This window comes from Grus americana, chromosome 2, assembly GCF_028858705.1.
Source record: "Grus americana isolate bGruAme1 chromosome 2, bGruAme1.mat, whole genome shotgun sequence".
Classification (NCBI taxonomy): Eukaryota; Metazoa; Chordata; class Aves; order Gruiformes; family Gruidae; genus Grus; species Grus americana.
In genome coordinates, this window is record NC_072853.1 from 129,951,016 (window position 1) to 129,968,352 (window position 17,337).

Here is a 17,337-nt window from a genome sequence, read left to right on the forward strand (position 1 = left end):
TCATCTAGTTAAGACTTCGAAAGAGAAATCTTTCAAAGTCCTTATTCCACAATATCATATGTAACACAGTAGTCATCACTCGAAGGAGAAAGCTGATCTCCTAGACTGCCAACAACAATGCAGTTTCCAGTATCGCTCTGTCTTTAGTGTTGTATGCACAGGCCCGTTCTTTGGTTGAGAACCCACAAGTATTGTATCAATGCAAGTTATATAGCCATTACATTTAAATGAATAGGAAAATGGTGGGAAATAATACAGAATAAATAAGAGCTTCCTGAACAGTGATGCCTCTCATAGTTAAGACAAAGCTGCACCACAGGTAGGATGGTGCAGACACAAAGGACTCATCCCAGTTGGGTGCAGGGCCGAGCAAGATGGTGCTGTAGTCCACTCCTGGCAGTGAGAGCAGAGTGAGAGCAGAGCCTGGCAACTTGACTTCGTTGTTCTCATCACCGGTCTTGTGTGACCGAGCAGGAGAGCTGCTGCCCTTGAGGGTGGTGAGGAGTTGGTGGCGCAGCTGGTGATCTCTGGGCAGGTGGAGAGGTGTGGAGTCTTTCAGAGGAGATGCCTAAAGGCGAGTTAGGAACCATTGTTTCTACTTTCAACTAGTATCAAAACTAGTATATAATAGTGTTGTATAGAACAGCAAGTAGTACATGCATTATTCAATAAAGAGTCAAGGCAACTACTTGCTGATCAGTCATTGGGCTAAGAATTGCAAACACAAGGGAAAAAAAAAGTGGTTTCATTTTTTAATCTTCTATTTGCAGATTTCATAATTATGCCTTTTATCGAGGCGTCTTCCCTATTAATCAGAAGGCATGAGATGTGCCAACATCATATTCAGGCCAGAGGGGCAATTGGGGAAAATTTGGAAATAGGGAAGGAATTACTCTTCAGTGCTGATCAGCATTCCCTTTAATATTGACTGGGAATTCATAAGCTCTGTCACATAAAGGGCAAGTACTTTAGAGAGGCAAGATAGAAGAGAAAGTTCTCTTTAGAAGCTGAAACTTTAAACTACTCTTTCTCTTGGAGCAAGTTGGTATCTTTAGTAGCAAAGTAAAAGCAATTCTTATTGTTCTTGATGCTAAAGCAAGAAGCTGAAGCACTTTAAGCTTTTAATTACTTTAGCTACCAATAAAACTTATTGCTTGTGAATTTCTTGGGGCTGTTTCTTTCAAATGATTGGTTTACTTCTGTTTAAAAAGTCAGCTAAAGCTACTGACCCTCTCCTAAAGAGTAATGATGTTATTTATAAAATTACACTAATAAAATGCATTTAACAGTGTTAGAGTGAGGTGATTATGGTTTTTCTTGTGTGCAACCTGACAATTCAATTAATCACTTCCAGTTTGCAAGGTAGTTACCGAAAGGAAGCACCTAACACACTTAAAGCACTTTGATTCTACCTAATCAAAAGTTCTCCATATCATAATTTATTTGTTTGACTAAAACTTGCAAAACACAAACTGAGTTCTATAAAAATAGATTCATAACTTTTCAATAATGTATGAAAGATTAGCTACTGAATCATATCCAATCTTTTATGATGGAATTTAAGTTCAGTCTCTTGTGATATAAATGTAGATATACTGCTGGTGTATTGACATTTTATGGTAAATATTAATGTATTAATTGTTGTATACAAAGCTATTTGAGTACATTTGTATTGGGGAACGCTTCTCTGAAAGAGCAGTATACTTTAAAGAGGGAAGTAAGAATGGTACATTTTATCCTTTGCTGTAACTTTTTATGGAAAGCTAGGTTTGGAGATGTGAGGTAGGAATCTTTGTCGTTTATCTTTTTAAGGAGCAGTAGAGATCAAAACGGCTCTGCAGTATCCTCATTATTGGAATCCTAAAATGAAAGGTGTTGCTTGTCCCACAGCACCAGGACCTTAGCTTGTCTCTGCGTTTTAGAGGAAGAGTTGGATGTCATATTCCTTTTGCTGGGTGTGTGCACGGGGCTCTTTGAAAGAGCCTTTTTCACTCCCCTAGGGACCTTTTTCAAGTGTTTTATGTAGCACATTACACATAGAACATAAATTAATCTGTTTCTTTTCCATGTAGCAGAAATAACCAAATAGCACCTTAGAACGTTCTTGGTTTTCCCTGAAACGTGAGATTTGTGTACAAGCATGTATCTGGAGAAGATATAATGCTGTAAGTGTGGTTATAAGGGTTTTCTCAGTGTAAGCTTCGGATAACTGCATTACTCACAAAAGCTGTCCGTGAGTTATGCAGGTTGTCCAAAACGAGTGCCAATAAAACCATAATGTGGTAGCTTTTCTGTACATAAAGATGTCATATTTTAAATCTCATAATTTGGAGCATTCCAGGGTTTAAAGGGAGGCTTGCTGTGTGTTCCTTTCAAAAGCCTGGATCTTTCCTCCACAATGTTGTAAAACTCCTGTTCCTAACCGTGCGAGGCTGCAAGATGCCAGAGCATAAATCTGTCACGGGGTAGGGCTGAACACTGTCAGATTTATACCTCACTATTTAGTTAATTTACTTCTTAAAACCAAGGGTTCAGCTGAAAAATAGGCGACTAAATTAAGAGGCAGATTTAAAAGGTACTTAAGCGATTCTGTTGATGCAAGATGGGGATTTTACACAGGTTATGAACTTGAACGTTGGCATGTCGGAGTCTTTTTGTCTGGAGTATCAATAAAAGCTGATTTGGTAGGATTTGATCTACCTGTTAAAATGCAATACACTGTAAAAAAAAAAAAAAAGACTTTCCAATCGGTTAGGACAAAAAGCCAAAATATACAACTAGCAATTTCTTTCAGTCAAGTCATTGAAGCGCTTTTAAATCTCACTTGTCATTTTTTGCAGTCCTTCATCTCTTGTCATAGAATGCCCATGTGAGAGAAGGCATGTGTGTATGAAGTTAAAACCAGACCATAATGCACGGTATTTAAAATATCTTCCTGGTATCTGAAATTTCTAGTTGCCGGGGGAATGGAGGTTTGTCACGTAACAAAACCAGAGATAATTTATTTCAGCTTGATCGGAGTTCAGGGGTTTGTTCCTGCCTTGACCCAATTAGCTGAATTTCTTTCCTTTTCAGTTCTTTCTGGGAATTTTTGTTGTTTGGGGGGAAAAAAAACACTCCCTAAGTTTCGTTAGAAATTATTAAACATGATAATTCTTCATGCTGTTACTGCGTTGTAAATAATGAGTTCTGCGACTGACACCCACGGCATCTTTCTGAAAAATCTAAACAGGAAACATTATTCCCACTTTGAGGATTATGGTGTTCTTTGCCAACGCCACTGTTAGCGCACGGATCTCCTGACTCCTGTGATTAAAGGAAGTTCTTTATTAGTTCTGTGCAGGATCCTTTTCCTGTTGTGCTACTTTCATACACAGAGTATGGACACAGAGTGCATACTTTCATACACCATACTCATGGTTTGGATGATATTTTGCTATTGGCCTCGAACCACTTCAAAATTGGCAATAGCACATGACGTCCTCTAATGTCTCACTGGGTTTTTTTTTCCTTTTTAGTAAATATTTAACTCATAGGTGGTTCATAGGTGGATGGAATACCTTTCATCCTCCAGCGGATTGCGTGTTCTGCAGAAGGTATAACTAGGGAGGAGGAAGATTAGAAGGTGAAAGGAAAGTTTTGTTTGGGGAGTGGCATTTGCTTTGGGTGCTCTAGAGTTTGGGCTGGGTTGGTTGTTTAGTATACAAAATATTTTAATATATTTATGTAATGTTAAGCCATTGCTTATACTGTCTAAGTCTAGTCATAGAGGGGAGACAGCTGCTTGGCGACCTGACAGAAGAATAAGAGGAAAGGTGAAATTCTCTCTGCAGCTAGGCTATTAGGTAATCATTAGTATGCACTTCTTATTAATTAGTAAGGCCTAACTGAAGAAACTGTATTTCTTATCCACATCTGAGCTGCTGTATTTCAGCTCTGTTCCCAGTCGAAATTTTTGCCATGTTTGTATCGTCTTCGCCTAGGTTAAGAAAAAGGTAAAACCTTTCCCAGTCACATTAGAAACAAATGAAAGGAAAAGAAATAGCATTTTAATACAAAAAAAGTTTTAGACTGCACAAGAATTGTGAAAAAATCCAAAATTGGCCTGTCAGCTAAAGAGGGGGGAAAAGGAGCAAATCGGCTCCTTAAAAATATTTAAATAAAAACAACAACACTGCATCATTATCTTTCTCTTTTTTTATATATGTTTAGTTCAGTCTGTTCTTTGGTTTAGGCTTAAAATATTATTAGTTCAGAAAAAAAGATGTATGTTTGGCAGCATTTGTTTAATATATTGAAAAAAAACCCAACGTAGTTTAAAAAAATCCCATTTGGCATTAGCAAGATGATTATTTTGGTGAGCCTATTGCTGCATGTGCGTGTAATTCACTGCGGCTGTTTTGTTGGTTTTTGTCTCTGTTGCATTTAGGTTATCTAGTCTCAGATACAATCTATTAAGTGGAGTATTTTTCAGTAGCTGAGGTTTTCCCACCTGTCTACCCTAAAACACCTGCAACATATGTTTGTGTAACCCTGCAATGCTGTGTGGTTTGGGCCTTGAGAAATTCCCCCAGAGCTTTTTGCTTATAAACAGCTGAGCAATTCATTTCTCTAATGACGAGTGCTTTTCCCTTGGCATTGAGGCAATAGCATGTTCGCTAAAATAAGTCTCATTTTTCATCAGACATATTGAAAATCTTTTTTCATTGTTGTCTCTTACTTTGAGCCTTCAGATTTTGCACAAGATTGTATTTTTTTTTTTTTCTCTAAAGGGGGGGAAAGGAAATACCTCGACAAAGAGGAAAAAAAGAGCGTTGAACAGATTCCTCCGCTTGCACCTGCGTGTAAACTTTTACAAATAATGTTTATTCAGATGGTGAAACGTCACATTGCAGCAGTAGCCTGGGTTTCCTGGTATGTTGTAGAGCAGTCCGCTTGTGACTTCTGTCACGCACAAGTGTGCTTTGCTGTATCGTGTCAACTCCGTGGGTGATGTGACGCGATACGTCTCCGGAGGAGAGGGAGGAAAAGGGTTATACTAGGGAATTCGAGCATATGGAGCACGATCTTTAACTGGTGGGAATTGCTTTTCAGCGGTTTATGCAAGTTTAAGGAATCTCTGCTGCGTTCGGTGTGATTCCGACCACAGCCTGACCCCCCCGCCTAGGAAAAGAGCGGGCGCGGGTATAGCGTCACTCGTCCCCGTGTCCCTGGAGGAGGGTAAAGGCAAAGAGAAATTCCCCACAAACTCCTGCCAGCCGTGGGAACTGGAGTGGGCAGTCTGGTGGTGACTGGGAACAGAAGCAGGAGGACGGGGGTTAGGACTTCAGCGGTCAGGTCGAAGGGGGGGGCATCTTTTAGGCAAGGAAGGGCTGAGAGGCAGGAGTACCTCCGAGATACCTGAAACGTTTTCCGGCATCTCTTCCCTTTGGGCTGTGGCTAATACATTTTGAAGAGACAAAGTCCAAAATCGCATCAATTTCTATGTGTGTTTCTATATCTGAATTTCGTACGTTGTCCTTTTAAAAGTATATATTGGGCATTTTCTACCAGTTGAAACTAAACTCAGTCTAGCTAGAAATTAAGATTAGAAGAATTATTAAACCAGCAGACCCCTCCTACAACCTGGGTGTGGGGAAGAGGGATTTCTAGTATTGGCACAGGCAGCTTTTCTCACTGATTTCTGCCCCCTCTTTCCTTAGAAGGGGAAAAACATAAATGTGTTAATCTGTATAATGCCCCTTACACAATTTCTTAGGGAGATTCAATAAAGCACTAATTTGAAGGGTTGAGTTCTCTGTCATTTTAACAGCATTTTTATCCTGTAAGAAAAAAGATTTTATCTGAGGTACTAGTCAAAATACTTACATAAATTGAAAAAGAAAAGGAAAATCTTTACTCGCTTAAGGAATTAAAAATGTAAATGGGATCATTCTAAGTTGCCCTGTGTACGAAAAAAATGTGTTTGAATATTTTAGACAATGGAGTTATGTTTTGCTGTAAATAAATTTGTGTAGTCTTCTGTCCTAATGAATGGAGTGTAATACAGGGGATAGCTGAAATTGCATTCTTAGGGAGGAGAGTTGGTTTGAAAATGATAAGGAAGAGACACTGTAACTGTGTAGATCTTCCTTTCAGCTTATTATATTTAAAAAGTAAAATTTAAAGGATGTCTTCACAATAACATAAAGTTCTTCACAAAACCATATTTTTTGCTGACTGAAGTGTAGTTTTCAGACGTATTTAAAATTTCTGTGGGAATACTTCACAGATACTTGTCTGCTAACATATATGTCAGGAGGATTTTTTTTTAAATAATGGAATTTTCCAAAAGGATATCTCTGTGGTCTTACAAAAGGAATTGCAGCAGTAACCCTGGGTATTTACTGTCTTGCATTTCTAATGTTTTTTCAACAGCATTTTTTTCTCGGAGCTTTTTTTTCACTGCATGTAATAGTACTTTAAACTGCTTCTTCCTTTGATACCTTAAACCTCATAGGAATTTAAATAGGCCCCTGTGAAAGTAATGCTTGAGCCTCATTCATATGTTCGAGTTAGATCATTATTCCTATTAATGGCTTTAAGTGCTTAGATAGTAGATCAGCCTTTCGTGTCTTGAATTGCTTGTCATTTCTGCATAAATATGTTTCAAGAAACCATCCCACATGATCTTTTCAGTTTTTTTATTTTTTTTAAATTCAGGAGTAATGTGTAATAATATTTTTTATTATTTACTGGGTAGTGGAAAAGAAATTTTACTGGTTTTGCTAAGTTTAAAATATATACTGAGTTATTGGAAACAAACTGCAAAACTGACCAGCATCTGGTAACGTGATTTTTTCAAAGGGCTGCCTTATGACTTAGAATTGCCCGTTATTTTAACCATCTTACTCTTCCACCTTGTTGAAATGGTCATCCAGATACATAAAGAAAACACTTATTTAATTCATGGGAGAAAAGTTACACTATTTTGATGACTCGCATAGTAGTTGCAGAACCATCAGTTATCCTCATCACGTCAGTTTGGATTTGATTATCATAGAAATGCATTGAATTACCAAACTAGAGCAATAGTAACTAAAGCTGATTCATTGTTATTGCTGTCAGTTGATGAGGACTGACTTATAAGCCATATGAATGGGTAGAGTTATGCAAATACTGTTTTTGTAACAGGAGAAGAAAAACACACAGCGGCCATTACAATGTGGGTGGTAGGATAGATGAGGATTTTTTTAATGCTTGTCTAATAGCTTTTAGTTGTTGTTTCATTTTTTAATGAACATTACAAACAGGATATGTTTAAAAAATGTTTAATGGGTTTCCAAAGAAACAAAATGAGACATTTCGTACAAGATTAAGTCTGACTTTGTGAAATGATCTGGAAATTCCCGGTCTTAAATTTGACCCCAGAAATCATCCTGGCCTTTGATATCTACCACCTCTTTAAATCTTCCTCTCTCCTTTTGAGCCCATGAAATGTTTTGGTCTTTAAAATGCAACTCCTATATCCTCCTCCAAAAATAAGAAGGTTTCCAAGAAAGGACAGTTACCTGCAGTTACATGGAAAATGAGAGGATAGAGTATGGATACTCCAGTCTATAATGAAATCATGAAGGCAGATATACAACATGTGAAACTGAAACAGCTGAAGACTGACTCTGTCAAAAATATAATGTACTCTCACCAGTGAACAACTGTTTCTGAAAGGTCACTGCGTAGTTCATTAAAACTGTATTTACTGCTAGCCAGACTTGTGAAGGCAGATCAGAATATAAGGCAACAGCCTATGAATGAATAAACCTTTAAAGCAAATATTTGGAAAGTATTTAGATCTGTTTTATACAGTATATCTGATCATTATGCAGAAATGTGCCATTTTGTTTTTTCTTACACTAGAAATTAATTATTTTAAACCATTTGTCTTCTAAATTTTCTATGTACATAAAAGAGATCCTCTCTGTAGCTCTGTTATTTTGATTTCATCCATCTGTGATTTTTTTAAACTTTAACTTTACATAGTTGGTTTTGGGGTTTTTTTTCCAAATAATGTCCTTCAGGATGCATTACTTTAATGAAAGATACGTTATGCGTACGATGTAGTCTACACTTACTCAACGTTTGGTGGCTTATTAGATCCAAAAAGGATGATTGCAGAACTACTGAAGGCAGCGTGCTTCAGCAAAATAGTTTCACTGCGGCAGAGGTGGAAACTAACAAGTGGTTTCTGGTTTCGATATTAATTATATACATTTTATTATAGGAGAACAATTTCTTTATTCGTGGCTTCTGTTTTGAGCAGGGTGAAATTCGGAGAGAAAAAAGGCTCCGTGTGCCATCTAGTGGCAATGTTCAGGTTGTCTTGCTAAATTTTAATTCTCTGCTTAAATGAGATGCTGCTAGCAATGCATTCAGTTCAAAATGTTAGCTATAGTTCCTCCTTACAATTGCCATTTTCTTTAAAAACATATCACTTTAGCTTGGAGACGGTAAAATTCTATACCTGAGCTAAAGGAAGAAATCAGATCAATACCTGAACTTGTCCAGGAATTACTGATTTAGTTAGAACTGTTACCACTACAGCCGACAGCCCCATCGCTGTGCGGAGGAACGCGAATTTCTGTGAGCATGGGGTGGACTTACTGGTAACATTTGGTATTATTTTAGGTATTTTAAGACTTCACTTTTATGTAACTGGCATTACTGTCTTTAGAAATCAAGAAATCCTGGGAAGAGAAATTATTCTTGAAATTTCTATTCTTCATTAATGGAAATACTTCTTGTCTCTGCTTTACATCTCCCAGAAAATTCCAATAAGATATTCTTTTTTAAAAATACATAATTTTTAAATTTTTTTTAATTATGTTTTTTTAGAGAAATCCAAGACCAGTGACTCACCAATTCCAACAAAATTTAGATTATTACAAAGCGCGTGGAGCAGACTTGATGAACAAAACCCGGTAAGCTATTTCTGAATATGTGTTCACTGAACTAAGACCTTACATAAACAAAATGCTTCAGAAGTCACTTTTCTCCTAAACAGGAATTACATAAGCAGCAGTAGAAGCACACGTGTTGATTTTATGACATTTATTTTTAATCTTTACCTTGCCTATTATTACATGAAAAATTAAAGGTTTACAGATAGCGTTGTAGTCAGCTTGCTGGCATTTTTTTAAGGCTAAGGACATTCGTACGTAGTGACGTGTATACTAAAAGCAGGGGGTAAAACGTTGCCAATGTGAATTCTGTATCTGAACTGCCTCTGATAATGCGTCTAATCGCAATCTGGAGCATCCATGTACCAGAAGCTGCGTAAGTTAAATCAAATTAATGTATATCCTGTTTGAAGGACTTGTTACTAAACCTTTTTGGAGCATTCCTCCCTTGTTTTAGAAATGGTTTGTATGCGTACAGGTGATTTTTATCTAGTGGTCACAAGTGTAGACGTGCCCGTGCCCGGACTGGGTGGCCACGGCGTGGGTGCCGACTGCTGGTGGCCGGTGGCTGCTGGTGGCTGCGGGGCACGACACGATGCCTTGCTTCAGTTCCTACCGTCACAGGCAGTTTCTTGGATTGCACGTGGCCCCGGCCATATACTGTGCTTGCTGATTCATAGGAACTTGCTGGCTTTCAGACGTTTGCACCTCTGTCAAATTCTGTTTAAATCAGTTGCATTAAAAGCTAGCTAAAATTAAAATGGAGTGGATTAAAAAGATCTAAAAAATGGAGAAAGGAGCAGAAATTAAAGCTGAGTAGAGCAACTGCAAAAGCATCTTTTTTATTTTTAAAACCAGGCTTTAAAGTTGGGGAAGGGTGTCAAAAATTACTGCATTCTGTTGCATTTTCTTAATGTTTTTACTTGTTTGTGCTTTTAAAAAATGGTCTTGAGAGTTGCCTAAACTTGAAAAATATGTTATTTGAAAATTCCAAAAGAAACATTTCTAGGATTATTTTTAAAAAAAAAAAAATCATGAAGCCCAAACAAGAATTATACCTGTTGGAAGCCTAAATTCTAAGGAAACGAATGTCCGTTCAATCTATGTAGGAATATATATATGTGTATATATATACACACAGGATCAACATCAAAGGAGAGGAGAATCTCCTTAGAATAGTTCAGATAGAGGAATAACTGAGATAAATTTATCTCAACACAGGAACATTTAGAGTAGGTCAAATGTGGTAAATCTGTTTAAGATTGGACTAAAGAGAGAACTGGAAGATGTAACATTAGGAAATGTTTCTGCAGTCAGCAGAGAGATGGATTAGATCAGCTACCAGGTCTTTTTCATCTTTAATTCCACAGGCTCAATGATATATTTAAAATATCTTGGCAAATCTCTAATAGATATTGCTTATTTTATCATATATAAATCTTTTTAATCCATCATACTCATATATTTGTCTCTCATCTCTCATAATGGCTACTTACTGAAGAGAGAAATGCCTTTGAATAAGGCTTGCTTAAAACAAAACATTTTCATCTTAGCAGAAAACTGCAGAGATTGAATCATCTTCCTACTGCTAGTTTAAAAATACGCTATTCACAGTCAAGGTCAATGATGCTTATTGTGATGAAACAAAATTGTTTGCTTCATAGATGGAATTCACGTCTCCTTGATACTCGTATTTTTAAACCGATGCCTTACTTCTAAATGCATCTGCTGATAACTCTACAACTTAATCAATCAGCATTTTTCTTGTAATTGTTGTGCATGTCTGGTACATTTAGATGGTTAAAATGTAAGCATTGTGTTTAATGGCTGTAATCATCCTTTGCATTAATATATCAGACATTTAAATGGTAAGAAATACATTGTTCTTATTTTCCTGAACTTCAGCTGAGTTTTAACGTACCTCCTCCAGAGATCTAGCACCTCTCTATTGTTCATTTTCTGAAGCTGCGATTCAGAGAAATTGCACAATAAATTTTACTTCAGAATACTTTTATTAAGACCACCTCTTGACAAGAAGTTTAGATAGCATCATTATTTATTTCTCATGTATGTGTATGTGTTCTGAGCTGATCATTAGCAGTGTCAGTTCATAGATCCAAGTCACACATAGATATTAGCAGCTGCGATAACTATCCTTTCTAGTTCTTAAATAATTATAAAACATTATTGCATGTTATTGTGGAAAGCATTTTTTAAAATCACATTTTGGACATAATGGCTTAGAGAAGATTTTTGATGTTTATTGTTCCTGTAAAGTGAAACTTCTCAAAACAGTCTCTTTCCAAGCATCTGAAAATTCAAATAAACTAACTTCTCCTGGTCTACATATATGTCAAAGCAGCAAATTAAACAGTGTAGAAGGAAAACTAATACTTTTTATTAAGCAAAATATAGTTGAAAAAAAGAAGCAAGAAGGAAACAAGCTGGTAGACATAAATACACGAGCCTCTGTGTAAGCTTTGTCTCCTGCCTCTCTTGACCATCATGATTCTAATGAGGCAGTTAGCTCAAAGCATCCAGTGGCTTTGTTGCTTGAGTAGCCTGTCAGAGAATAAGATTTACTTCCAGTAAATGTCATTTTTTGTGCAAAGTCAAGGGGGTTTTTTACTGATTATCAAGGCTCTAGACCTGGAGACAACACAAACCTAGGACTCAACGTGCAAGCCATTACCTTCTTTCTAAGGTGATGTTTCAGGTGACTGAGTGATATATACCACTCCAGTCTTGGTGATTAGGTTCAGTAGACTGAGGGAAAAAAATATGCCAAATATACTAAAGTTTGGATTCTGAACCTCAACCAAGTTATTACTGGTATGACCCCTGCAATCAGTGATGTAATTAGATTCATTGCAAACTGTTGGTAACTGATTGATATCTGCTAAGCCAGAATTTGGCATTTCTTCTTCCAGCTTCAAAGCTACAATCTTTGTTTTCTTTCTGGAATGGAGAAGACATTAAACAAAAGTTCCTGTGCTGACTTTTCTGATGCCACATAGATGTGATGGAATAGAAAAAAATCCCTTTTTTTCCTTAAGTGTCTCTGCAGTACCTTGGGAAACTGATTAATAACTGAATCTGCTAGGTAGCAGCAGAGTAAAATTCAATAGTAATAAGCATTGTACGATGTCCTCTTCCTTAAAATCATTAGAACCTATTCAGTTTGCTTTTGAAACCATTTAGGACTCCTGCAAGAGTACTTTAAAGTTCTGACGATGCTCTCTTTTTAGTGACTTTGTCAGTCATTCTCAGGTGGCTACAGAAAGACTTTTTGTAATATTGGCAGTGATCAATAAAATGGAGAGACACAGAAACATCCCGTAATCGTTATTCAGCTATCATTCTTTTCCAGCTTCCCTAAATTGGGAAGCAGCACATTGTCCCCATCTCTGTGCTGCTGGTACTCCTAAAAAACGCCACGTGCTGTCTTTCCTCATCACCAGTGTATGGCAGAAGGGCCCCGTACAGCTTGGAGCTCTCTCTCGTGCATGTGCAGGCTCACATACTTTCTTCTGCTTCCTCTCATTTTAACCGTATCTATTCTGAGTCTAAACAACTCAGCTGTTTTTTTCTGAATATGTTCTATATATGTGTGAGCATTTCTATTGTGTATTCTATAAAAAACATATCAGGAGACAAATAGGGAAATGATATGAAAAGCGAAATCAAAATTACTTTTCCAGGTGCCAGTGCAAATTACAAGTCACCTATATTAATTCATTTGTAATTTATTTTTAGTTAAACTTCCCCAAAACATTGCAAAACTATTTTTCCCCAGTACAATGATTGTATTGTTTTTTATTAAATGTATTTCTTCACATTTTTTAAAGACAGCTATTTATATCACTGAAGTACAGATCACTAAAATAAAACCTCAGGAGCAGAAAGGTCTCTGTGATTGTGATATATTTCTGTGAAGGGTATTTCAAGCATTAATTATATAAAACAGGAAAATATTGCATGAATAAATAGGAATGACTTTGCTGATCTCTGGGTTATGTGAACACTTCTGTTGGGAATTAGAAGCTTCTTTGCCTCTTTATTTTAGACAGATTAAATGGTTCGACAATTTCCTCATCCTTAATGTTGCATATAAGTGAAGTGAATTAAATAGCCGCTGTAGTTAAAAATAAAAAGTAACAATGATAAGGATTGTGATCCAGTATATGTGTTATACCCTGAAGCCATTCTTCGGCCAAAATCACTTGAAATCAGGATTCCCGTTAAAAAGGACTTGGTTTGAAATGGCTGGGCTGGGCGGAAGGTGAAGAGACATCGAGCTCTGCCAACCTAAAAATAGAGTCAAGTGTTAGTTTTGCTTCTTGAAAGAAATGTTTGGGTTTGAGTTATTTTAAACAGTTAAGAGAATTCAATCTAGCAGAAGTAAATATTAAAGCAGTCTTTGGTTCAAAGAAGTGCAAAAAGTCAGTTTTATGAAGTTTTCGGTGCTTTAGAGCCTAGATTGGTTTTTTGCCACTCTTTTTTCTTTTTTTTTTCATTTAAAAAGGGAAATTAAGAAAATTGGTGCAAACTTACTTTGTTTGGGGTTAGTTTGCATTTTTCAGGAAGGGCCAAAACAATTTGTCCGCTACTGGGTGGGAAAAACTCGCACCACATGCAATCCCCATGGTTCCTGTGTATATTCCAGTGTGACTGTGGTAAAACACCTTCTTTGTAATGTTCGAATCCTGGATTTCCACCGCCCCCCATCCCCCATTTTTGGAGACCAATGCATGCGTTGCTATATCTGTCCAAACCGTTGGCAAGGATATGATGATTTCTACTCTTCCTTTTTCAGCGCCAGCGCTAAGGCTGCCCCACTGAACATTAACAAAGTCTCCAACAGCTTACTGAATTTTGGCCGGAAGCTCATTGCTCCGGCGATGGCTTCAGGTGGGGCTGTGGGTGCTCCCGCCGGCGGGAGCAGCTTTCCTCCCCCTGCAGTGCCCATCAGAAGCTCAGTGGAAACCCCCCAGCACCACCACCACCACCACCAGCATCACCACCACCAGGCACAGCAGCAGAGGATGATGAAGTCCGAAAGCATGCCAGTTCAGCTGGGCAAAGGTAAAGGTGAAACCCGTGGCAGGGAAGCTTTGTCGTACGCCTTAAGGACTGAAGAAAGTCCTTTTATTGATTCTGTATCGATGGGGACATGTTTGGAGGAAACAGAAGAAACAGAATTTTGTTAAGCAGAACATCCATGCTAAGTACAACAGCACGTTTGCAATGTAATACAGAATTAGATGTTATCTCAAGAATGTACAAATACTATAGGAAGTTTTGAACCTTTAAAAAAATATTAACCGGAAATTACATCAGAGATACCAACAAACTACATCGTTACTATAAACATTAGCCAATTAATTTTTCAGTCTTTTAAATGCAACATATTTGTAAGACTAATTTTCTATAGGCTTTTTCAGGTAATTGGCACAAATCCCATGCATAACAATATTAGCCAAGTACGAGTGAAGGAAGTTAGATCAATTACAGAGTAATTCTTCATAAATGAAATCTTATTCCCTTTAGAATGTGTGGAGCTTATTTGAGAAGTTAGTTGAACATTAACACGTATTTGCCTCAATAATTTGTGATGACCCTCTCTACTTTCTGTTTGGTAAATACTACTTCTTTTTCTTGAGCCTTGTTTTTATATTTCTCAAGGACAGTTTATTCAAACAACAGAGCCACAAGCTCAGCTTCCGTAGCTGTTGCCTATACTCTGCCAGGCTCAAGGTGTGTTACTGCTTTTCATCTTCAAACGGCCTATGGCGGTATGTTCTTTGCAAAGAGTATGTGCAGCGGTACGGTATCTGCTGCTTCTAGCAACTCATCCTAGGTGATGGTTATAAGTTTGAAGACTGGTGCTGGTTGCCCTGAACCATTATGTAGTATTGCATCATATTTTTCACCCGATTTGAAAGTGTAAGAGAAGGGAAATAACATGTTGTAGCTGAAGTTGGTGTCCTGACCCATATGGTCCAAAGTCAGTCTTTCGTGATGCATCGCATCCCCAGCAGATGTTGAGGGAGCAGAATTCAGAGGCACAACTGTTGGCTTGAAGCAGAGAGATGCAGGCACTTTTGAAGGGCCGCTAAAGCTGCTGGGCAAAATCCAGATGCGCAGCTTCTCTCAGAATCCTAGAACAATCTCAGAAATTGCTCCAGCAAGGGTTTTACAGTCCTCGATGGTGTGCAAATGTGGCCCTGAAACCGTGATTTCTCTGCTGGGCGATGGCCTTGTTTGCTTTGTAGTTAACTATTGCCATGTATAGTCCTGTTTGAATCCGTGATGCAAATCCTGCTCACATCAATGGAAGTAAAATTAGGTGTGAAACGAAATCATTTCCACAGTTTTGGACAGGCTCTTTTGTTTGCTTTTTAAAAAAAAGTTTTCCGTAGTTCCCTTATCACATGCTTAGTTTTTTTACCTTTTGGGCTGCAAAATGGTCCTCAGATAGTCATTTTCTTTTCCCTACTTAATATGAAAAAGTTGTAAAATTTGGAGCAACTTCTATAGGTGGAATTGACTGTAGCTTAATCTTGATCTGGCTGGTCAAGGATCACCCTGTTTATACTTGTACGTGCCAAGTAACATGTTACATCATCCAGAAATACACCTGACATTTTCCATACAAGAATCAGAATAAAAACTGTAGTTATGTTTGGTCATTGTCATGTATAAACTCTGCACATACTTCTGTATCAACTGGAACATGGAGAATTGGTAAAGTTATCAAGAAATTATGCAAATTTATGATGTAGGGCACAAAACATTTTCATAGTAAGAGGAAGTAAAACATACTGTAATACTATGGTACCTGCAGCTTCCTCTCACTCTACTCTGTTTATCCATATTTGGAACAACACTTGCAGAAGTAATTTAAAGGCAATAAAATGTAAATATACTTTTTTTTTAATAGGTTGAGATGACAGTGAGTTTTGTTTTACATATTAGTGCCATACTTGTTGTTCCAGACCTGTACAGTTATCCATATATTCCCTGCAGTTGGATAGAAATTGTGAATGATGGCAGCTAACCACATCTGCGAGTGCTGTAATTTATATTTTTAAAGAGAAGCCTAAATGGCAGAGGAAATATGGAGTCTCCTAGAGGCTGCCCGGTGAATTCTGTCTGAAGTAATTTTACATGTAGGAATAGCTTAGCAAAAAAAAAAAAAAAAATCCCTATTTGCAATGATGCTGTGGCAGAGAGAGGTTAAAAAGACCCTTTTGAAGCATGATGCAGATACCTTTGTAAACAATGCAGCACGATCTCCACCACACCTTAAAATGGAGAATAACTTCTCAACTTCTGTGCAGAAGGACAGCAGTATCACCACTTCAAGAAAGTGCTGTACAGCATCTCCGGAGCTCTGAGAAGTTGTGGATACTTCTGTCCCAGGCATTAGGATTTAGGATTTAGGATATATCCATCCCCAGAGAAGCTCTCATTCCACTCCTGTTTGTGCTGAACTTCTTACGTGCCTTTTTACCTTCTGCACTCCTTCTTTTCAAACTCTGGATTCTGCTCTAGCTTTTGAGTATCTAGAAATTACTTGGTGTGGTGTGTAACTATAAGGCTCCCCAAGTTATTGACTAGCTGTCACTAGTTGTCTCATGTTCCTGTTCTTCTTCACTGTGTTTTCAGCTCCCTGCAGCCTCCTGGAGCTTGGTTATTTAGCTGAGATGATAGGCAGAGGCATGGATTTAGGATTGAAATGGATAGACGTTTGCACTTCCAGTTGATGTAACACTCACCGAAACTCAGTTGGACAGTGTAACGGACTGAAGTGCTGTAAATCTGACAGGCATAAAGACAGTAAAGGAAGTTATCCATTTTTCTCATACTATATTAGTCCTTTCAGGTTTTGAATGCTCAAGTAGTGCTGATAATTTAAATTAATATGTAGAGGGTTATTAAGTTTGAAGAGATTAAATTAATTGCCTGATCTGCTTTTTTTTATTAAGTGTGAAGAAGTCCTTGGTAACAAAATATCTTGCAGGTCCGGCAACATAATCCTATCCCAGCGTTAACAGGTCTGTTCCGATGGAGTTGCCAGACAGCAGCAGCAGTGACTGGTGCCATTCGTGCTGTCACCTCCAGGGGTAGCTTGTGCTGTGCTCTAGAGCAAGGATGGTTGCTTTACGTAATCGATAGTAACTATTTCTCACTCCGAAGTTTTGGTGCTTGCTGAATTTCTTTAAGAGAAAAATGCATATCATGCAGATAATATAAACGGAAAAATGACAGACTAATATTAAAAAAAACCCCTCGTAATTGCAAACCTGTAATTCCAGATGAGTCTTCAGCATCACAAATCACAGTTGAACGAAGTATCCAGGCACCTAATTGGAAATTCAGTTCCTTCTAATAATAT

At 37.6% G+C, this 17,337-nt stretch overlaps 1 protein-coding gene across 6 annotated transcripts in view; it reads left to right on the forward strand.

Moving 5' to 3' along the window:
* Positions 1-17,337, forward strand: part of TBC1D5 (TBC1 domain family member 5) — a 322,168-nt gene that overhangs the window by 254,750 nt on the left and 50,081 nt on the right. For all 6 annotated transcript variants that reach the window (XM_054815649.1, XM_054815645.1, XM_054815643.1 and 3 more), the window contains 2 exons: positions 8,872-8,957; positions 13,753-14,021. In XM_054815649.1, the coding sequence (XP_054671624.1) occupies positions 8,872-8,957; positions 13,753-14,021 (355 nt within the window). The remainder of the gene's footprint in view (positions 1-8,871; positions 8,958-13,752; positions 14,022-17,337) is intronic.